General features: G+C 48.7%; 1 protein-coding gene across 1 annotated transcript in view; it reads right to left on the reverse strand.

Moving 5' to 3' along the window:
• Positions 1-6,389: 6,389 nt before the first annotated feature.
• The window catches only part of ATP5MF (ATP synthase membrane subunit f), a 39,211-nt gene continuing 21,294 nt past the window's right edge, over positions 6,390-24,306 (reverse strand). The window contains exons 3-4 of the mRNA XM_069645578.1: positions 7,413-7,529; positions 6,390-6,516 (exon numbers count right to left, since the gene is read on the reverse strand). Of these exons, the coding sequence (XP_069501679.1) occupies positions 6,488-6,516; positions 7,413-7,529 (146 nt within the window). The 3' untranslated portion in view covers positions 6,390-6,487. The remainder of the gene's footprint in view (positions 6,517-7,412; positions 7,530-24,306) is intronic.

Here is a 24,306-nt window from a genome sequence, read left to right on the forward strand (position 1 = left end):
TTGTGCACAGTGGTCAGTTTGACGTTCTCTATCCACCCCGACTTGCTGAGGGATCATTTTGTTGAATGATTCTACTGGGGCAGAAAAGTCTGCGACATTCACACATTTAACCAGGTTGTGGATAATTCCCTCCTTGACAATTTACCAGCTGCTAGTGCAATTCAAACCCTTTTCCATCGTATTAGCATTAAAAGCAGCTTCAGTGATAACATTCTACTTTTGCATTGCTAAGCTGATTGCTTGAACTAAACAATCCTTTTTCTCTATATGCATTCCAAGAATGCCCCACCTCATGCTGGCTTGGGCAATACAATGGTAGACCGAACGAACGACCTGTACACTTGGTTTGTTGTATCATGGGATTTGTGCAATCAATTTGCCTATCCAGGCTGGGGATAACATGTTCAGTCTGTTGAAGAAAGTCGTCACCAGCCAATTCCCTTCTTTCATATTGCAAACGTTGCCTTCTTTGAGCACTTCTGGCCAGGATATCTTTCATACGGCAATCCCCTGGCGTTGAAGGGCATTCCGCCCAATCCCGAAGTGCAGAGATAAACCGGCTATCACAATACTGCAACTATGAGGCTCCCTAACCCCAGGGTACAAAGACTCTCAGCAAATGGAATGTGCATCTGCAGTATGGCTTTATGTATTCTGGATCGCGTAACAGGCATTCTATAGGAATAGCAGAACAGAAGCAACAGGAACATTCTGCTTATACCCCCCCCATCCCTCCACGTAGAAAATCACAGCAACAGGAGGACCAGTTTCGAGGCACTCTCCCCGGACCTCACTGCAAGGTGGAGCGTCAGCCAACAAGACCTACCAAATGTTACAAAGGTTGTCTTGCGCTCTTGTCAGTCGCAGTATTCAACATATGCTCTACCCACGGTGTCACTTCCCTTGCCATGGTTATTGTCCTAAAAAGTATATTACATACATGGAGTGCAGCCCCATTTCTTATTTTAAAATCACTGAGGTAACAGAATTTTGGAAGAGATGGTGCTTTACGCCAAGCCTTCCACTCCAGCACCTCAACAAGCTTTTCAGATGAAGGGTTGATCCCAGGCCATATAACAAAGAGGGCACAACCATGGCACCATAAAACTATTACAGGAACTAAAGCATACCTATAATATTTCTGAGCAATAAATTGCATTTGTGCACCAACTTGCTCTCCCTTCATATTTAACCTACTATGAAGGGCAGCACGATGCGATTTGTCTGTTAAAATAAAACCTTGGCATTTTAATTCCTGGACCACTGAATCTTCTAACTCCAGACAGTAGTCCTCATGTTTATTTTTCTTGGTCTTGAAACACATTATATTGGTCTATTTAAAATTAATTTTCAATTCATTTTTGACTGCATAAAATTGAAAACCCTTGATGAGGCGCTGCAGTCCACGCTGGGTGTGGTCTAGTAGAATAACAGTGTAGCTAAGACAAGTTGTTTTTCACCAGCAATTTGCAGGGAAGCAAAGGCCACTGCGTCCAGGCATTCGGCCAGGTCAGAGATATATAAATTAAACAAGCAGTGGGCTAAAAACACAACCCTGTCTCAGCCCACCGCTCGTTAATTTCTCTTGACAAAGTGCCCTTCATATCGAGCCTCACTCTTAAAGTCGATCATGTAAATGGACCAAGATAGTCAGTAGTTCGTCCGATAGCCCCCATGAAACTTGGAGACCGTAAACGTGGTCTACTGACAATGTCAAATGCCTGAGAAATCCACAGGCCACATAGAGAATAAGCGCCTTGATCGTAAGTTCTTGCGGTAAGAGGGTCGACTAGAAGTCCGTTTAACCCAGTACCCAAGCCCTTCCGAAATCTCATCTGCAATCTGAAGCGCCAACCTGACGATTCTTCCAATATTTGTATAGCAAAGATTTTACTGTCTACATGTAAAAGGGCAATCGGTCGGTAATTAGTTGGATTAGTCCAGTCTTTTGTATGAGAGGTTCTCTGTGAACATGGCATAATTTTACTTTTCAATATATCATTAGATAGACCAAAAAGGATGGTTGCCGACATCTCTGGAGCTTCTTTTAATACTCTGTTGCTCAGACCATTTGGGTCGGGCCCCCTAGAGTTAGATGCATTTTTAATAGTTACTAAAATCTCCAGTTATACAAAAAGAATGTATTTTCATGCGTCGCGTTGAGCGACATCAGATTGTGATGCTGAGTTTCTATTCTACAGAACTGTTAGAAACGATACCCAAATATCTTCTGCTATAGGGTTAGACAAGGCCTTTAATTGAGCATTGGGTTTATGCCTCACATATATACAAAAGTTTAAGGCATTGTGTCTAGTAACTGCTTCCAACATGCCTTCACCATCTGTCTGCAGTAGTAAGTATCGGTGCGCTTTGACAACATTTTTATAACTTAGAGGGTCAGTTAACTTCGAATGTAATACTCCAAGCCCTTTCCTTAAAATCTGTTTATATTGAACTAATTCATCAGAACTATGTTGGCAGACATGAGAGAAAAAAAATTAACCTTATACCCAGTTATACTATGTATTTCGTTGAGGATGAAAGTGGAAACATCTCTGGGTTATGGGATAGGGTGGACGTATTACTAAACGTTCTGATGTAACATTAAAAATGTGAAATTGGGGTTTCCATATTACCCGATTTCTCCTACTGTTAACCTTCTGGGTTGAGATTTGTGCAAGTCCCACCTCTATGGATTCCCATGGATGTCTTCTTTTCAGAAATGCACCCAGTTTTCCTTGGTGGCTTGGACACCCTAAGCCCATATCTGTATGGTGTGCACTTCCTCGAAATTCATAAAATTCTGCTGTCCGAAGAGACTTGGGGTTAGCCGTGTTTTAGGCTTGGGTGCACCCACAAATGTGAGGTACCGTTTTCGTCGGGACACCTGTGGGAACGCGGGAAGGTAGGCCATGTGTTAGCAGCGTGTTTCGGTGGGTAACCAGAGTGAAATGTGCGGAAAGTGTGTTTTCCCCCTCAAATTTGGACTTGGTTCTGGGTAATACATTCTGGGCCGATTTCAAGTCACATCTCTGTGGATTCCGACGGATGTCCTCTTTTCAGAAATGCCAGGGGTTCCCAGTTTTCCTTGGTGGCTTGCACACTCTAGGCCCATATCTGCATGGTGTGCGCTTCACCGGAATTCAAATTCTGCTGTCCGAAAAGACTTGGTTAGCCGTGTTTTAGGCTTTCCCGTTTTCGCCCAGGTAGCATGTGAGGTACAATTTTCGCCAGAACACCTGTGGGAATGTATGACATTCGTTGTGTTTGCGTGGTTTTCATAATGTTGACCCATTTGCTGCTGCCCTTTGTCACACAACCCTTTAATTTCCCAAATGTGAACTACATTTAGTTGCCGCTTTAGGCACCATACACTTAACCTGCACAAGTCACCTACCCTTCAAAAGGTCTGCCTGTGGTCTTTCAAAAATAAAATATATGATTGCACTTCCTCGCCACATTGGTTTTCCTGATTTAGACATGCCAAGTACGTCTGTTCAGGCCATAAGCATAAAACTCCTGCGTACCATGGCTCAATTTTTGGCTTGTGGTATTGCTGGTTTTGTGAAACATTACAAATGTGTGATTTCCTAACTGCAAGAGTCGGTGAAATGTAGCGTAGCATTGTTTTTCTCAAAATTCATAGAAGCCATTGCTGTACCAGGCCAACAAGGTCTATCACATACCTTTTTTTTCCGGTCATTTTCCCCCCTACCTAGTTGTTGCCTGACCTGTGCAAATCACCCCTTCCTAAACTTGGAATTTCTACTTTTCATAAATGTATGCCTTTCTGTCCTCCAATTCAGCTTTCCTACCATTTTCTTCCATTACCTCCATGCATGTCCAAACTGGCAAAAATTGCCAAAAATCGCCTAACTCTCACAAAACGGTCGATAACCACATCAAAATATTTTTTTTTTGTTTACACTCAACCGGTTCTTGAAAGCCAAGAAATGTGGATATTCAGTACAGCAAACCATTCGTTCCTAGCTCTTACGAGGAAAAACCACAGGCTTCTTTGTACATCATTGTATTGTCATTTTTTGACAAAAAAAAAACACACAAATGTTCGCCCTTTTTGGTTATTTTATCTCAACCCCCTACAGCAACCAAGGATTCCTGGGTGGCCTTACGATCGCCTACATATGGGGGGGGGGGGGGGGGGGGGAAGAAAGGGCAAAATTTGGCAGAGATCTCTCATGTAACAAAAGTTACAAGACATTGAATGGCGACAAACCGAAATCGCCAAAAAAGGCCTTCGCACTGGGGGGGGTGGAGGGGGGACCCATGGCAGTTAAAGGGTTAAAGACTTTACCTTGACTTCAGCTACCACTAGTTGAGCCAAGGAAAGCATAAGTGTAAACGGTTAGCTTGGAAAGGAGACCTCATACACTAAACACAGGAAAAATATATCAAACAGGTTCCTGATCAACATACCTGTAGTATTTATACTACAGGTATATAACTGAAATTGCTGAATAAAGTCAGTCCCTAGCCTTTTCTGGTCTGGGGACTGGGCACAGTAATCCCATTCCAGAGCAATGTTATCGTCAGAGGCTTGCTGGACAGTGCTGAATGGACTGAAACAATACCAACATCCAACTTCCATGTCACTCACATCTTCACTACAATAACTTGCTGCAGAGACATAAGCATCCTGCTCAAAATCCATTCAAATTCTACCCGCACCCAAAGTATGCTACTGACTAAGCACTAAACACCCCCCTTCAGAGCCTTTCACTACCTACTTGCCAACCTCTCCTGGTTAGGTGGCCATATTAATACAGGCAATGTCTGTAAATATGCATTCTGGGGGACTGAATTTAATTGCAACATCACAACTAGGTTTCCAGCTTTATTCTTTAATTAACTCCACTCCATACCACAACATACACCCACATACATCCATGATGGCAACAGCCCACTTGTACAATTGAAAGTGCCCACATTGAATTTGAAAGTTAAGAAATTTGCGTTTTCAGCATTCCAACTCTTTTACCCAAACAGGCTTCTTCAGAAACAGAAAACACCCAAGCCTACATCACACTCCTTGCACAGCTATCAAAATGTGGGTTCATTGCTTGGTAGCACATTAGTGAATTACAGTGGGTTAAAGCTTTAACAATCTTGTGGGAATCCCTACTACACCACATCTAAAAATGAATACCAAGCCCAACAGCAGGACCCAATTTCCTATGAAAATGGGAGTAGCCAGAAGAAAAAGGGTACCAGTGCAAACTGTATGGGTTGGGAGAAAGTCAGGGAAGATGCAGTCATGCCAATATTTAGAATTTGATACCGCTCACCAATGAGAGCAGTGTCCTGCTCAGCCAATTAGAAGCCAGTTTACCTACCATTTCATATGGAAGACAATCCCTGTTGGTAAACTTTTACATGTAGTTATGGAGGCAGCACCTCCAAAGCATCTGCTGCCAACGTGGCCTTTACCTTAAGTGGAAGGAGGCTGGTCAACCCATTTGACAACAGTGATCAGTGCTTCTCATTAGACACTGGTCTTAAACAGGAGGCCACGCTGCCACATTTCTAAAGGGCCATTATGAAATTGTGGTAGGTGTCAATATATGCAGGACATTCAGTAAAACTAAACTGCAGGTTCTCCCTTCAAAGCACATTGGTTCAAATGAAATGCTCTTTCAATGTCAGGAATATTAGACCCAATTTGGAATATTTGAAGCACTTGAACTGTCTGCGGAAAGAAAGTGGAGGCAAACTCAAACATAAGGTTGATAAGTACTAATTTCATAAAGTTAGACTACATAATGGCAGAGGGGGCAGGGGTGTGTAATATTAAGGGAATAGTAAGACCAAATGTTAACCTGTGTTTGTAGAGGCAGAATTTAAAAACTGACCAGCCCTCCACACCACACTATCTTTCTTGCAGAGACCAAGATCTTTTCATGTGTTCGTGCCGGTAGAGGGACTCCTAGACCTTTTGCATATTATGGAGTCCTTGGGGTCTCACCTTAAGTTACCAAGGTAATTCAGAAGTGGACACCTTGCCTACTGTGCTTGGAGAGGCACAGCTCCACCTCACTAAGGAGTCTCGACTAGGCAGAAACGTGTCTGGGATTGCTGTTAGTATTCTTGTTCAGAGGAGATTCGCCTAGCATGTTGTTTCTGCACTGCCTTTGGGCGGCACAAGACTGATATGCATATTGACGTTTCTCCTCTGTGAAAAGCGCAAGGAGCTAAATTTTGGTTGAGACTCTCCCGGGGGCCATCCACCCAAGAACAGGTCGATGGGCTGTGTTTGTATCAGTAGAGGGAGACCCAGACCTCCTTTTACATCTTTTCATAGGAAATGTTGGCAATGTGATGTTCCCAATGCCCTAATCAAAGAAAGAGAAAGAAAAATACAAAAAGCATGCTTATTTTATTTATTTATTGGTCAAATTATGTTCTATCAGCACAGGATATTGAGAAAGACCATTTTCGTCCGACTCCTACTCCAGCACCAAACAACACATCAGTGGTATTTTCTCCAACGGTCATGCTCTGAAAACAAAACCAAAAATCAGTCCAAAATTGCACACGACATTCCCCAAAACAATTCGTTTTACTCTCAAATAATTAACTTAAATAGGCAAAGATTTAAAACTGCCATTTAGGTTTTTCTGCATAATGCACACAAAACGTTCAAGTCTTCACATAGTGACTCAAAATATAGCAATACGACTCAGTTTCACAAGGTGCACATGGTTGTTCACCAGAAAACGAAGCCCAATAAATTCTCCAATTACCCATGGTTAAGTCAGCTGATACAGCTGACAACAGGATAAATAGCAACCCTCCTAAATACTAGTTTCCACATTGTGTGTATGCATGAAACCTAGGACAGAAAGCAAATGATACGAGGAGACAATACATGAAATGGGATGATGTCAAAGGAAACCAACAAATCAAAAAAGGATTAAGGTTGCTGAGACATGATCCCACAAGGGATTGTCGGGCAGTAGTAGGTTCCAACTTCTGACAGTGGGTTGGGGCGGAGAGACGGGGGGAAAATAGGTGTCAGTCATGTCATATGGTGCCCCCCAAATTTCCACTCTGTAGTCAATGTGCGATTAGTAATTCACCCTTAGACTGGTAAATGGAATAAAAACCTTTGTCAAGCAATCTTATTGTCAATGTACTTATATATGGTGGAATGGATAAGCGCGAGTGCGTCCCCCGAGCCGTGATGTCTGGAGTGAGTGATAGAATGCGTGCAGATAATGGAAGGCTGCTACCTGGGTGGTGGGGACCAGTGGATCTTCACTTTCCCCCTGTACTTGTAACCTGTGTAACTAAAGGAACCTTCTTCTACCCACCAGAGCGCCTGCACTTTAAATTACTACAGAAGCCAAAGGATTAGAAATGACAGACAGCAAGAAGTACAGGACACCACTTACTAATATGGTCGTATTCCCAAACGTAGCTTAGCACTACATAGCCAGCAACGAACATAGCAACTCCGGCAATTCCCCCCTTCTTCACATTGATGTACTTATTGAAATATCGGTCGTGACCTGCATACAAGAAATTGACATGTTAAGCAGTGTTTCTGATTGGAGAATAAATCTTCAGTAGAGCTTTTCTTCAACATAAAAAAAATAGACAAGACCTTTTAAACAACTTAGTTAAAAATATACACGTTTAGCTCTTTAAACCTATAGCAAGGCACTTGCCACATGTCATTAACAAGCAATAACTTGGCATATAAGAAACTGCCTGTAGTATGAATTTGGAGAACAGATGGTGAGGGACTATGGCTTGCTACTAGAAATGTTTACCCCTGCCGATAGTTTACAAAACTTTACTTTGTAGACAAAACCCAAAAATATGCGAGACCATGTCTAGTCTGGCACAAAGAGAAGCATTGCACAATTAAAGCTCCGTTGATCTACCACACATACTGCTTGGCTGTCCTATATAGGGCAGCTTGTAAAATATTTTGCAGAAAATAAAACATACCTATGTAATTACGTCTGGTTGAAGGGCAGAGAAAGTGCAAACGTATGGCAGTTGGTAGAAGCCCAGTCAAAATGCAAGATTTAGAAAACTATCCAACAGGAAAAGTGGCGAATCATTGCAACGAAACCTGATAAACTGTTTAGCGATAATACCATCAGTGGAAGATGCCACATTTCCAACTATCTTTACAACAGTTGCATACTTAGAGAGCCAGAAAATAAGTGAGGTATCAACCGTTACTGTTTAAGCAAAAAAAAAAAAATAAGTGGTTTATAAATTAAACTTTAGGCAATTCTACATTTAAAACATCACTAAGATATTGGTTTATTCCAGCTTTTCTTTGTGCACCCAACTCTCTCAAATGACCTGGACTACGGTCCCAGAGGGTGTTCAACCTACCAACGCTTTGAGGTCATACCAATGATATATAGAGCGCTATATAAATGCCAAATAACACAATGGGCCTCATTACGACCCTGGCGCTAAGTGAAAAACGATGGCGGTAAATGGTTACCGCCATCGTTTTCCGCCAGGTCCGATCATGACCCGTGACCGTTAACTACGATGCCATTAGCGGCATCGTAGTTAACGCTGCCGCTAACTGCGCTAAGGGTGCGCGCACGCGACCGCCCACACCGTACTTAGCGCCATGGCGGAAAGGTACGCGAATGCCGACCCAAGCGGACATGCACCTAACGCCATCACCCAGCCCATTAAGTACCTTACCGCCATGGTGCTAATTACGCCATCGCGAGCCAACCGTAAAGGGCCATGTAAAGTGAATGCAGCTGCCACAGGTGCACAGAAACAGCACAGGTGAAGGCAATACAGACTCAGGAAGTACAAAAAAGAGCACACCCCACCCCTTCCCACACTCCACAATGATACCAATACGACTAGCAATGTTGGGGCTGGAGGACCTGATAGCAATGCAAGTGCTACAACAGCAACAACAACAGGCAGCACAGAGGAGACGCAGGAGGAGAAGGAGGGCAAGGCAGGCCCAGCAAGCCCCACCAGCACAGCCAGTGCCACCACGCAGGCAGCCCCCAATCCCACGCAACAGAGCCAATCCATTCAACCGCACTGCTGAGCAGATCCACACCCTGTACCGTTTGGACCGGGACACCATCACCGCCATCGTAGACATGACACACAACGACATCGTCAGCATGATAGAAACTCCAACCGCCATTCTCCCCCCCCCCCCCTACTGAAGGTAGTGTCTGTACTCCACTTCCTGGCCACAGGCACCTACCAGCACACAGTGGGGCACTTGCATGGCATTTCACAACCATTATTCTCACGAACACTCATCCAAGTGCTCGATGCCCTCCTCAAGCACACAGACGACCACATCTCATTACCACGGACTGCCCAGGAGATTACAAACACCAAAGTGGGTTTCCATGCACTAGCCGGCATACCCGGTTGCATTGGTGCCATCGACTGCACCCATGTGGAATTGGCGGTTCCACGTGCCATGGAGGTACCGTACCGCAACCAGAAACAGTTCCACTCAATCAACGTGCAAATGGTCTGTGACTCCAACAAGATCATCACACATTGTTGTGCCCGATTCCCCGGATCAACCCATGATTCTATGGTCCTGAGGAACTCCACAATACCACGCTACATGGAGCGACATGCAGGCCCAAGATCCTGGCTACTCAGTGAGTCCAATGTCATGGAAGTGGGCAGGTGAATGACGTACCGATGCATACTCCACCTGGCTGAAAGGGGGAGGGGGGGGGGGGGGGAAGAGAAATGATGCATACTCCACCTGGCTGAAGGGGGCGGGGGGGAATGATGCATACTCCACCTGGCTGAAAGGGGGGGGGGGATGATGCATACTCCACCTGGCTGAAGGGGGGGGGGAATGATGCATACTCCACCTGGCTGTGAGTAGCAGAGAGAACGGAGACAGAGGATGGGCACTCACAATGCACTCAACCCCTCTGCATACATTGGGTGATGGCATGCAAAACAGGCCATGGGAGCCATGAGCATATACTGGTTGCATTGCGTGAATCAATTAGCATGTAGAAGTGAGCCAAAGTAACAGTTGGATGCAAGCCATGGTGGCACATCATGTTCTTGATCAGACGACATGACTGACACATACATTCTCGCCTACATACAGGTGATGCAGGCTATCCCCTGAAGAGGTGGCTCCTTACACCAGTCCGGAACCCGCAGAACCAGCACGAGGAGGACTTCGACCGTGCACATACACATACTCGTGTGGTCATAGAGCAGACATTCGGCCTATTGAAGGCACGGTTCCGATGCCTCAGCAGGTCTGGTGGGGCACTCCTGTACCGCCATGAGAAGGTGGCAAAGATCGTCATGGCATGTGTCATGCTACACAATATGTGTGTCAGACGGAATGTGCCCCTGCCCCCTGACGCAGAACTGCAACCACCTGACGAGGAGGATGAGGAGGGTGCAGATGGGGCGGCACCCCATGGAGGAGGCGATGCACAGGAGGGGCGTGCAATGCGCCAAAGTATCATGGACCACTGCTTCCAGCACACACGGCTGGTGTGACACTGTGTGTCTCTGGGACATGCACACTGTGGACTGTACACCAATAAAGCACATACGCAATGAAAATGTCCACACATTTCATTTTGGGAAAGAAAAAAGTGTATTTAGACTATGAAACGTCGTGACACACCCCCTCCTCCCCTCCCCCTGCAGACCCTCTTCCCCCTGCACACCCCAACACACCCCTTCCCCCTGCACACCCCCTCCCCCCTGCACACCCCAACACACCCCTTCCCCCTGCACACCCCCTCCCCCTGCACACCCCATGTAGGTGTCAACAGATGCCTGTGACAGTGACCACAGGCTGTTACAAGCCCCCTCTCCCAGCCCCCGGGGCACCCCTGGCTGTGGAGCGCAGGTTCCGTCCGGAACGTCGGACAGGGCTGCTCTGTGCAGAACTGGCAGTGGAGGATGTCCCTGCCTGCCCCCGTGCATGCACGTCCTGTAGGGTGTGGGTGAGCTCAGTGAGCTCACGACGCAAGCCGGCAAGTTCAGCACAGATGTCCCTGGACATGGCCTGCATGGCATCCCTCAGGGTGGCAGTGGTCTGCGCTACTTCGGCCCTTAGGGTCTCCGTGGCCTGTTCAATGGTTGCCCTAGCCCCCACACATTCCGCGGCATGCTCAGTCAGCATCGTGGACAGTTGTTGCTGCCGTACTGTGATGTCCTCGAGGGACTGCTTCCCCTGCTGGGCCATGCCCAGTGCTGGTGGTGTGATGGAGGGGCTCCTCCCCTCCTGTGGACTGAGGACTGGGCATGGGGTAGAAGGCCACTCCTCTACCTCTGTGTGCCCCTGTGTGTGAGCCTCATGGGGGCTGGCGTCTGACAAACAGGGGGAATGTAGTAGGTCAGTGGGGCTTCTGACTTCGTGCTCCTCAATGTCAGAGTCTGAAGATGCAGCAATTGCAGCTGTCTCACCCATGTTGCTGCTGGCCGCAGACCCGGTGCCTTCTGCGACAGGCAATGTTGGTACAGGTGGAGCAGCTGCTGCTGGCCTGCTGCCTACAGGGGTGCTTGCCTGTGGGACGTCCGGTTTGCTTGCAGTGGATCCTGCTTGTTGTGGGGTCTGCCTCACTGCAGCTGAGGTTGAGGGTGCGGGGACGGTATTATTGGCCTTCTTGGCTCTCTTCGTCGCAGGGGTGTCCTGGTCCCCCGGGGTGTGAATCTGTGCCTGTGGTGGAGCAAAGGAGGGAGGGCGTTATTGATGGGTCTGCGGACTTTGGAATGACAATGATCGACACGATTCTGGTCAGTAGATGAGGCAGATTTCAGGCAGGGCCATGCAGGTTGTCTCCTTTTAGTGTGGAATGTGGATGCAGGTATGCGGGTGCCAGCAGTGTATACAGGGTGGTGCTTGCATGTGGCTATGGGCAGTGTGGAAATGTGTTTCATTTACACTCTAGGGCAACCTTGTGCTACACATGAATGGACTGCAGTGACTATGGCATGTCTCGTTTGAGGCACCTACCTTCATCGCCTGATGCCGGAGCTCCCCTTTCCATCCCGCCGACGCCTTCAATGGCTTCCATGCCAATCGTGGCTGCACAAATCTCCTCCCACGGTTGGAGTTTTAGTGGGGATTCCTACCCTCCACCCAGGGCAAGGTTGCAGTTCGCAGAGATGACGGCTCTGACCCGTATGCGAAGGTCATCCCAGCGCTTCCTGCACTTCTGTGGGGTGCGGTCCCCACCGCGCTGACGCGCTCGGCCACCAGGGCCCAGATGGCCTTTTTCGCTATCGCTGTCCTGGTCATTTCCGGGGAGGAAACGACAGCTGTGTTGTCTTGCAGGGTCTCCGCAAGCATGCAGAGTTCCTCCCGGCTGAATCTTTCCTGGCGCTGGCGGTCACATGCCTTCTTAACAACTTTAGGCATTTTTGGGTAGTTGGATGGGTGGGTGATTGGTTGGGACAGGTGTCAGGGTTGGATCTGGTGTTAGGTAGGATGGCAATGGATTGTGTTTTTAAAGATGGCCGACGTGCTGTTTCCCGTTCCGGCGCGATGACGCCATTTCCGGCTCTGCTTTTTGCGGCCACCGCTAATTGCGGCTGCCGCTAATTACGGTGGCGGAAGTGCACCTTGCTCGCCTTACGATGCCGGTAGGGGCCTTTTCCACCATGGCGTTAATTGCATTACCGCCATGGAGTAATGCTCGTGTGCGATGGGTCGTAATGTGGCGCTCTTTACGCCATCGGCCCACGGCGTAAACTCTCATTACGCCATGGCGGTAATGACGGAAGATTACCACCTGGGTCGTAATGAGGCCCAATAACTAGCAATGCCCATAAATCGGTCTTTATTGGAATGACCCTCTTCAGATAAGGCAACAGAACTCTTTGTAGCACTTTTACACAATGCAACTAACGCAGATATCCAGGTGGTCGCTTTTGGATGCCATCTGTGCTTACTTGTCCTAATGTGTGTGATCTGCAAACGTTGGTTATCTAGATGCTTTGTACTACAACAGCCATGATCTCACATGGATTACGTTAGATGGGAGCTGTAGTCCAAAACATCTGTATCATCAAAGGTTGCAGCCCCCGCTGTACTTGGAATAAGCTTTTGAAATACGACACGACCATAAAAGTGGGGCCATATAGGGCTGAAGAGTCAGTTGAAATATTCCTCTGTGGTCCACTGAAGGATTTACTTACATCATCAGGAAGAAAAGGTTTCCCTTGCGAGTTTATCATCTATAAAAACACATTTGGTGATACATTAGGTGTGGAAAAAGAGAGCTACGCAATGTGAGTGCGCATTTTGTTTTTCTATGAATAAAATGAAGCTTGTAATTAGGTTTATTAAAAGGTGCGTCTGTTAATTCGACCACCCTTAGTGACCGACAGGTTTCGACATCCCCAGCAACCGGCAGCAGAACCGCTTCAAAGATCACATGCATTCCTGGCAGCTGCTGCACAGAAAGTCCTAACAGGCAGAGGTGGCTTTTTAACAATCTACACCTCCGTTTCAAAACACCTGTGTAGTCAGCCTGGTGGCCAGTTAACCTGTAAAACTGGTCTGGACTGGTTATGCCATAGCGGCTACTGGTCGGCACCCAATTCTGCAGCCACAGAATTTTGATTTCGTATGGTTAGCTGGGTGAGCAGTGTTCTAGTCATGACGGGGCTGGCGTGCATTAGCTGTCTTGTCTCCATGACTCCCATATGGAAACCTGCCCACAGGAAACTACTCTTTCGGGGAACAGGAACTCCCTGGGATGCCCCATGGGAAAGCCTGCTCAAAGACGGACCCTGCGAAAGCCACTCACCCCAGAGTGTCGATTGCTGCAGTCTTAGGTGGAAGGGGGATGAGGGGCCTCGAGCTAGTAGCCAGGGGAGGACTAGGCCCAGAGAGGTTTCACCATCTTCGATTACAACTCCTACAATTCCTGCCCCACTTCATGCAGACAAAAGCACTAAGTCCAAAGGCAAAGGCCACTTGTAACAGCCGGGATTTGATCCCCCACCATCAGACCCACTTCGGAGCAATCCACTGTAACGCTTTAGCTATGAAGTTAAGAAACCAGAGCTTTCGTTTATTCACCTATGGACCAAAGACAAGAAAAATTCACCTGGAACCCTGGTGGGGATATGGTCTAGTCCAAAGTCTTCTGCCATAGAGGAAGATGAGTCTCCAAGGAAGAGGAAAGCCATTATTGCCAAACCACCCAAAAGGCACATTTGGGATGAACGGCCTACTGGAATGGAAATACTGGTACCCATCTGCAAAACCTTATGGTTGGAAAGGGCATAATAAAAAGGACCCCCTCCCTCTCTCCCCTGGACTGGGCCTCCCAGCAAAGTAACTGGGCGCTGGTTGCCACCTCGAGAGCTACACAAAAAAAAGCTACCTGTCCCAAGCTTCTTTGTTGTACGTGCATTCGCTGATTGGACCACATAGCGTGTTGGACCCATTTGCCTAGCTCAGCAACCAGACACTGAATCAGAGCATCAAGGCAACAACCAGAGGGAATTCACTGCATAGACTCCAGGGATCCCTTACTCAGGTGGTCAGGGCACAGCGATCGCCTTGGAATCCAGACCATGAGGGTGAACAAGTGCAGGAGGATCAAGCAGGGTCCTCAGAGAGTGGAGGATGAACGCCTGATGGTGAGACATGGTCTCCCTTTCCAAATATCCCTGTCCCATCCCATTTTATAGGACTTTACAACTTCCACACCCCCCCCCACCTTTCCAACACAAACACTGAGCTGAGGAAGAGGAGGGCCGCGGCTAAAAGGAGTACCACCCATGCAATACATTGGACATGTCCCGCTAATAAGATCAGGCAGAGTTAAGCACTTGATCTTAAATAACATACACCTGGTACCCATTAGCTCTCCCCACATGTTTAAAAGGTGGAACCCGAGACACATTGAGCAAGGAGATGCACGAGAATGAGCAGTTCTTCCAGGGTGGAGGTACGGAGAAACTTTGGACACTCGGCGAGAGATCGTTACCTCCGAAGGGCCTTGAAGGTTGTGCAAGAAGCCCAGCCAGAGATAAGAGACAACCCTCTCGTGTTTCAAGGATACCAGCCACCCTCCCAGGTGAACGGCAGAGTTCGGGAGGTGTAGCGGCAGTTGTGGCATCAGCCTTTACTTCAGGATCTAAGCTGCAAAAAAGACCAAAATGAATTTAGCACAGCCGGCGAGTTGATGAAAGCAATGAAAGTCCAGTGTGTGTTAAATGAAACTTGATGGCAACAGTATCCGACGAATGAAGGTTGCATGTGTGCCGATAATATGCGAGAGAAAGCAAAGCATTGTAAAATAACTAAATTAAAGATACAAGGTAACAGGGTGGTCCAGCGAAAGAAGATTGCCCAATCGAAAGTCTCTGAAATGTCTGATGCTGTAGAAGCAGCAGAGAAAGAAACTGAGATGCAAGATTTGAACTGTTAGGTTTGAGCTCGGCAGAGGGAAACCTGGATGTGAGATATACATTTCAACTTTGAAATAAGTACTGTGCTCGAAACTACATTCACCAAGAGGCCTTAGTGTAGGAGAGGAAAAAAAAAGTGATGTTTGATGAAAGAAGGTCAAAGTGGTCATGTTGAGGTAAGAGCAAAAGCCTTGCAGTTTTGAAAGTCTTCGACAGCGGAAGTAAAGTGAAAGGAGGCTTGAACCAGACAGAGGGAGCCTATGAAGGTGCGATTTTAGCTTAGGGGAAGGGCACCCCCACACATTGAGAATGAAAGGTTTGAGCCTGGTGGAGGGAAACCTGTACTGAATTGTGGTAACCAGAAGGAAACTTTACTTTTGTTGGACTGTATTACAAGCTAAAAGGTGACCGAGTGAGAGAAAGCCGAGAGATCCAGCGGATAAACTAGTGACTTTTCGTGGAAGGCCAGGTGGGCCTTGTGTCCGAAGCCAGAGTGCCGCAAGGACCATGTGTGCCACCTTACCCCATGCTACAAAACGTGGGGAAGAGTTTACTCAGCCATACTGACATTTCCATTGAACACTGATTTTGCTTTTTTGCATCACACATTCTCTTTACACATTTATTGCATTTGAAAGAGGGCAGGCATTAGGTTTATTAGTATAGGCCATTTTATTTTGACCAAGGCATTTTCTTTTTGTTTGATGGTCGAGAATACGCTCGTCTTAGTTATAGGGCAAGATAGGAGTTTTCCAACCCCAAACCATCAAAGGTTTTGAAACTTGCAGCTCTTGTGTCGGTGTATACTTGTGATACCATGCCTCCCTCACAGCACCAAGAATCCTGGCTTGATGCCATTGAGCCTCAAAGACAAGAATACAAGTTATTTGAAGAGGCCCTGCCCCCTTGGTCTGCTTTAAAAGGACAGTAGTCACTTAAAACACATCTTTACATTTTAAAAGACCCATCCATGAAAACAGATATTTGCATGCACCCTTTTCCTCACCCAGAGTGGCCATTTATTCTCAGAGTTTCGTTTACAGGAGTGGATAGTGGTTTTCATTCGCAGTGTGCATTGTTATTTTTTATTGAAGTACCTATTTTTCCAGATCCTTGGTTGACACGCCACTTGGTACCAATGTACTATTCTGTTGAAACAGCATCAGCTCACACCCCTCCAGATGGCTAATGTTACCAAAAGAGGCCAAGGAGCTATACCCTTCAGGCAGTTCACCTTTATCATTGGGATCACTGCTGCTTTTAGTAGTAACGTGGGGCCTACAAGCTTTAGAGACAACTAATTCATGCCAGAGTTTGCTAATGTTGATTAGCAAACAAACCCATCCAATTAGCAATGTTGTACTAATATTTTTTTATGTCACCAGAAGTTATCTATATCCAAGAATAAGATTACCATCAATACAGCATATTTTTGTACCGTTGAGTTTAAGACATTAGTGAGAGGAGTAGGCTTTGCAAATTCTTTAACATTCCAGTAGACCTGCAAGTCGAGTAACTTAGTTTACCCACTCTTCCAAAGAGAAATGCCCTCGCCCTTTGGCAACGGACGATAAAAAATGTAAATGTACCTTCTGTAAAATTGTGCATGTCACCACAAAACCACTTTGTTTGGTACTCGGCTGCCACCCAGAGGTCAGCTATGCACAGTGAAACTTGCATTTAACATTTACTGCAAACAAAAATAAATGTTAAATAAAGGTTTCAAATATCCCCGGCAAATGGTGCTTGCCCATCATAAAATCTACTCTAGTTAAGTGAGCAGGCAAGTAGACTTTACAAGCCCTGGATGAGTGTCCGCGAAATGGAAGAATTAGCTGCATGAATGGACACATGATAAAAGTTGTTTGTCCAGCTCTCTCCCGCAGGTTGCTAATATATAATGCAATCAAAATCTTACACCAAAACAAGCTCTGGAGGGCAACAACAGCGTATGGTACTGCAGTCGATCCGTAGATGTACATATTGGAAGGAACTATTGACCACTACTTTGCGTAAACATTTAGTTGGCTTTATGTACTCATTATGTAAGAGGACAGAAAATAAGACTAATCAGAATGAATGGAGTAGAAGGCAGAGAACTTGGCAAACTAGGTAGAATATTGTAGTTTGCAGCCATCTCACTTTCAGGGTAGCTGGTATAAAGCAACATGGTGATAAGATGGAATATCAAAGGGGTATGGGATGGGCTTATGGGTTGATAAGCAGTTGCATAGATGTATGCAACCAGCAGGTTACAGAATTAGTTTTGCCATCAAAAGCATTTGGCCGTGTGATGCATCTTCCCCAACAAAATTAAATCTAGTTGACACGAGATATAGATGGACCAACCTAAACGTTACTGTAAAGCATGGAGATGATTCAGTGTTTCCATTAGAAATACTGCAATCATGTATTATTTAACCACTTAAAGTTATCATATATTGTTCTTTGACAGAGACCATATAATCCGCGTAATAAAAAGTATCATCTGGAGACCACCAGGTGGCGCGGAACCAAAATGGCTGCGTAGGGACAGCTCAGGCAAAGGCCGTTGTCAGGGATAAAAGTCTTGCGTCCCCCCCCCCCGCACCCCTGCCGAGACAACCGGAGGAGTGAGGTAGTGTCATAGGACAGCTGAAGGGAGGGTCCATGGCTGCGTCTCACAAGGCAAGGTGCATCAACCCAGGCGAGGCAGGAACCATGGTGAGAGGACCCGGTCATAGGAGCCTAGCGGAGCATCGCTGGGTCCACCAGAATAGAGGCCGCACGGAGAAGAACAAAGGCTGGAGCGGCGGAGAAGCCCAGTGGAGCAGTAAGTGGCGAACCGGGCCACAGGGGGGGGGGCGCACCGGCCTAGCCCTGTGGCGCAGTAAAGGACAAGCCGGACCAGAGAGGCAGCAGGGGCCGTATCCAGCTTAATATCAGCTGGAGCAGAGAGTGAGACTGCGGGATCGGAAAAGCCCAGGGAACAGTGAGGGGCAAGCCAGCTCCCACACAAATGCACAGGAGGGAGAACAAACGCAGCCTAGGCAAGGCTGTAGCAAAAGGGGGATCCTGACCACAGCTCTTCTTCAAATTGCTTTTGCAGTCAGGGCAAGGAGGCCACGAGAGTGCCCCATAAGGAGCTGCCGCCCGCAGCCCCGGAACATTGCTCCCAGCACTGCCGGCCCCGACACTGGCGAGCCGCACATAAATCCGCTTCAAAGCCCTACCTGCTGGGGGAAAAGGAGAATAAAGCACAGGGCAGCCCCCCCCCCCCCCCACCCACCCGTGTGACAGGACTGAGTCACGGCACTGTAGGGCCTTGCATCTGAGTCATAACAGAGACCCACCAGAAAAAGGAACATAGGCCGTAGCTCTCATCCAAAGTGCGCTATGTGTGGTCTAGCCACAGGAGAGGCCCAAGAGGAAGGGGCAAAGATCAGTGGTACACTGCCTGCACGCATGGCAGTCACCCCGCCAAAACAGGTACGCCATACACGTCCCTTCTCCACCTCCAAGAGAATTACGTGGCACTACCACCAGTGCATCCCCAGCACCTTGGGACGGGGTGGGACAGCCCTGGGAGAAAGTAGAGGACCTGTCTAGGAGGACGCAGCAGAGGAGGAAACCCCTGCCGGACTCCTAGAGGAGCAGTGCGGGGCCACCGTGGACAGACAGGATGAACTGGGAGGGCCCTACAGCATTTCCCCAGGAGGCCCGGGGCTTTGAGTCCACGTAGGCCGGAGGGACAGGTTAACAGGCCGCCCACATCACATGGGCGATCCCCAGCATCTGGATCAGAGAGGATGGCGCCACAACAGGAGGGATAAGGAGTGGTGGACACAGGGGCTGTGGGACTGACAGCAGGAACAGGTGGATAAAGGAAGACTTGGGCAAAGGAGACACATGGAGGCCTGGGAGAGTGGAACCAGAGAAGTCTGAATCCCGAACTGTCTCAAAGGCACAAGTGGGGAGAAGAGGGGAAGAGTGGAACCTGTTGAGTTCCAGAGGCACAAGTGCCAAGCAGGTCCAGGGGAGAACCTTCTGTTGCCTTGAAAGGTGCCTTGGGGGTAACAGTGTCTGGCTGACGTTCGCTCCTGCTGAAGAAGCTCCCAGGGATCCCCTAGACGTAGAGGTAGCCCACTGACTGGGATAGTGTCACTGCAGCGCTTTAGGAGGAAGCTCGAGGAGTGGCCCGAGGGAAGCCGCTGCTACACAAAACAAGATGGCGGAGGCGCCGGCCCTCACAGGGAAGGCGAGGAGGTGGGGGGGTCTTAAAGAACATTTTTCAGGAAATCAAGGTAATCCGGACAGATATCCAGGCATCAATTTGTGATCTCAAGGGCCGAGTAGATCAGCTGGGGAACAAAATGGAGGGGATGGAGAATAATCACCTACAGATGGACCTCCTGGACGGCACGACTGACGGACCTGGAGGTAAGAGAAGAAACGCTGCTAAAACTGGACGATTTTGAAAACAGGGAGTGTCAGACCCACAGACGTGGAGGAGGTAAAGGGCCAAGGCTGATAGTGGTATGCTTCCTAAAATACAGAGAATAAAATGGAGGTCCTGGAGCAGGCGAAGCGGCTGGGGAGCTTCCAATAGGAGGGGGACACGGTCAGGGTGTTGCAGGACCCCTAGGGTCTCACCCCGTCTCACTGGAGACTGCCGTCCCCCCCACTCCCCTTACTCAATGGTTGACAGAGAAGGGTATCAGACCAATGGTCCTTCCCATTCGCCCGGTCCTTCGAAAGGGGGGAGGCGGAATACCGGGTGACCAGTGGCCAGGAGGCACAGCAGGTCCTCAAGGGGGGGGGGGGGGGGCTTGTGCGAATGGGCAGCAGCTGGAGAGGATGTGCAGCATCGTGGACCCGAGGGCCCGCAGTGAACAAAGATGATGAGGCAAATAGTCACCCCCTGGTGGCCCATCACAAGGTGGGTGTCCTGCCTGGCCCGCCGTAAGAGGCGCCGGGGGCAGGGGGGGGGGGGGTTTAGGGGGAAATGCAGCATTGGTCAGGGAGGATAGTGAACAGCTCTGTGCGAGTGGGCAGTGGAGAGTGGGGGGGCCAGCGGAAGGAAGCTGAATGTGGAGGATAACAATAGTGGCCGGTCTGATGTAGTGAAAGGATTGAACTCACCAAATTAAACAGTACTCATTAGAAAGGGAATTTCGCAATAGAGGGTTAGATGTGCTGGTAGTACAGGAGACAGCGGGGGGGAAAGAGAGTCACATTCCAGGCTGCCAGATCAGACAGGTTTTCTGGTCATCTAGCGGTGTCAAGAAAGGTGGAGTGGGCATCCTACTCAATAAGAGAATCAGGTTGGGGGATCCACGTGTATGGAAACGGGAGGGCCATGGTGGTTCCCTGGGACTCCATGGAGACAGTGCATGTGTTCTTGGCTACCATATACTGCCCGAACATTAGGCAGCCCCAGTTCCATTCAGATTATGGGGGAAAACTGAGCCAGGCAGTGGGATCACTCCTAGAGGTGGGTTGAGGACTTCAACATGTGGGCAGAGCATAGTTCGGGGAGAGGTAGGGGGGCGGGGTAGTCGGGCGGCAAGGTGAGCGGTAGGCCGGGAGAGGGGAGATACTGGATCTCACGAGGTGCCAGGAGGAAGGTCACCCGGGCCCACAGTATTTATACCTTTTTCTCCCCAGCACATGGGTCCAGGGCTCTGATTACTGGCTTATGCAAAGGTCACAGGGATACAGGGTGGTAACGAGTTCCCACATCCCCCATTAGCTGGTCAGACCACGATATGGTTGCTAGGTCGGTATCATTGGCGGGTTAAACAAATGAGGGAATCCCTCTGCCACTGCAATGACATGCTGCTGAAGGACGTAGGTCTTTCAGGCTGCCGCTGCCATACAAGATTACTTTAGTATCAACGATACAGGGGAAGTGGACCTGACAATGGTCTGGGATGCAGCTAAAGCCATGTGGCAAGGCCTCCTGATACACAAGGGCTCATCTAAAAACAGAATCCAGACACTTGGGCAGAAACACCAAGGAGGGAAATCAGGAACCTAGAGGTGGAGACCTGGAGGGTTGGAGGGGGAGAATAATAGCAGGAATAACCTGGAAGTGGCAAGGGGGTAAACGGAAGGTGTTGAGTGAACTCGAGGTGGGAAGGGTGGTTGCAGGCCTCCAATCCTTGAGACATCAATCGAAAAGGGGGATAAAGCGCATGCCCTTCTGGCAGCGAAGCTCGGGGACAGAAAGCGGACAGATGGGTCTCAGCGGTTGAGGATGCAGGGGGGACTCAGGTGCGGGGGCAACTTGTAGAAGAATGTGCCCTTTTCTATGAGCAGTTATACAGAGAAGGGAACGTGGGAGTGGAGGAGATGAGGGGCTACTTACGCAACATCTCTCCTACGACTGAGGCAGAAGGAGTTGGAAGACATGGAGAACCGCCCTCACCCCCCCAATCACCCAGGAGGAAGTACTTAAGGCAATCAACCGGTTAAAACTGGGGAATGCCCCAGGCGAGGACGGGTACACCGCAGGGTTATAATGCGTTCTCAGGCATTTTGGCGGACCACATGACTAGAGTGTTCAATCGCATCATGTCCACGGGAAGGGCGCCCCCCCTCCCCTAGTTTGGTAAGGCACTGATAATTATTAAAAAGGAAGGGAAGGACCCTAGGCACTGTCAATCGTATCGTCCAATATTGCTTCCAAATGCGGACGCCAAAATATTTACCAGAATACTGGCCTCCCGGATGGAAGGGGTCTTGCTGCACCTAGTCCATTCGGACCAAGTGGGGTTTATGCAGGGGAGGCAGGGGCGGACAATGTGCAAAATACTCCACTTGGAGGGGACAGGTAACCTTGTCTTGGTGGACCTCGATGCAGAGAAGGCGTTGGAGTGGGTGAATTGGGGTTCTTCTCCATGGGGTAAGACAGAAATATGGCTGGTGAAAGAATGCTGCAGGGAATCGGGGCATTGTATGCCTCTCAGGTGGCGAGGGGGGCGGCCAACGGAAGGTTGTCTAGGTTCATTAGTTTGGGAAGGGGCACAAGGCAGGGCTGTCCCCTTTCGCTGCTTCGCTGCGCTGTTCTATGGAGCTGCTCGCGGAGGGGCTCCAGCAAGCCCCGCAGGTGGAGGAGATTAGGGACAGAGTGAATTTAAGGTCTGACTATATGCAGACGCCGTCCTGCTCCACCTGGTGAATCCGGCGAGTTCAGTCCTGGCGGCCCTAGGCATTTGAGAGATATTCCGGCTTCAAGGTAAATAAGGGGAAATCTGATCTTTCCTTTTGTGGGGGACGGACCAGAAGAGGCGGAAGCCCTGCCGGCCCTGGGGTAAGAAGTTAAGAAAGAGAAAATGCAATACCCAGGGGTCACCCTAGTTAAGCCTGTGAGAGACAGCGAGGCCAACTACCCTCTCCTATTTTCTAAACTTTTTCAATGAGATTCGGGCTGTGGAAAGGGGCACATTTCCTGGATGGGCATACTGAATGCTATCAAAATGAACCTGCTGCCCAGAGTCTTATACCTTATCCAGATGCTACCGCCGAGGGCCCCTGAGGCCCTCTTGAAGGAAGCAAAGTCTTGAATTCTGCAGTTCTTATGGCAGGACCGGAAACCTAGGTTGGGATACGATAAGTTCCGTTGATACTACCCAAGGAAAATGGGGTGGTGGGAGGGGAAGGATTCCCAGATCTGCGGTTAGACTATAAAGCAGCGCAAATGAGGGCAATGGTACCCCACATTAGAGAAGACTGGGACAAACAATAGTCTACCTGGAACATCATCATCTGCGCCCGGCCACGGTCAGAGAGTAGCTGTGGGTCCCGAGAGGGAGACTGCCAAGGAGAATTTAGAGATCACCCCTACCTGGGGGTATACTGGGAAGTTTGGGGGAAGGGGAGCAGGCGGACGAGGGATCATGACACGGCCCTCGCTGATGAGCCACATCTGGGCCCCACCGGTACGGGACAAGATTCCAGAACCGGAGAGATTCCCGGGCTGGTTTGAAGCAGGATTGTCCAGAGTGGGGCAGCTGTGGGAAGAGGGGAAATTCATGGGATGCAGACCATTGAGACGGCTCTGGGGGTTTGAAAGGCTCCCGGTCTTTCTATATTGGAGTTTGAAAGGGGCCCTTGGGTGGTGTGAAAAATCAGTGGAGGTGGGAAAGGGACCTAGGTAAAGAGTTGGAAATACGCCTATGGGAATTAATGTGTAGGAGCGCAGGCAAAACTTAAATAGCGTGCCAGTATAAGCTTCATGGGGTGAAGTGTGTTGCATAGGTGGCAATATGACCCGGTGCAGCTCTCGAGAATGTTCCAGACGGTGAGCCCCCCGTGTTGGCACAGTTGCAGGGACAGAGAGGACTACTGGCATATCTGGTGGGGGTGCCCCAAATCAAGACATGCTGGGAGGAAGTCCTAGGATGGAATCAAGAAGGCGGGTGGTAAGAAATGGGGGTTAGACCTGTATTGATACCCTCTGGGCTGGAGAATTTAGGAAGTCACTGGTGAGCCCTGCCACACGTCACTTTTCGTTGTTAGAGGCAAGGGCATGTATAGCGAGATTTTGGAAGAGAAAAGAACTGCCAAGCCAGAAGGAATGGTCAGATGAAGCTAAGGAGGTCCATTTAATGAAAAAGAAATTACAGCTGCAGTCCATGGGGCAGGGGAGACCTAGAAGGGGAATGGCAACAGTTTTGTGCCAACGTTGGCTAAAAAGGATGGAGTAACACAGAGCACTCTGAGGGAGGGGTGGGGGACTTGATGCAGCACTGGCCAAGACTGCTGCTGTACACCCTCTCTCCATTAGCCCACTTGAACCGGAGTGAAAAGAGTGTGGAGAGAGACTCAAGGGCAAGAGTGATATGCAGAGTGAGCTGTGCTTTCATTGAACATGGTAACTTAAATAGCTAGCTTTGCTACACAAGTAGTAAACCTATG

Source organism: Ambystoma mexicanum, chromosome 2p (assembly GCF_040938575.1).
Source record: "Ambystoma mexicanum isolate Mex_15411 chromosome 2p, UKY_AmexF1_1, whole genome shotgun sequence".
NCBI lineage: Eukaryota > Metazoa > Chordata > Amphibia > Caudata > Ambystomatidae > Ambystoma > Ambystoma mexicanum.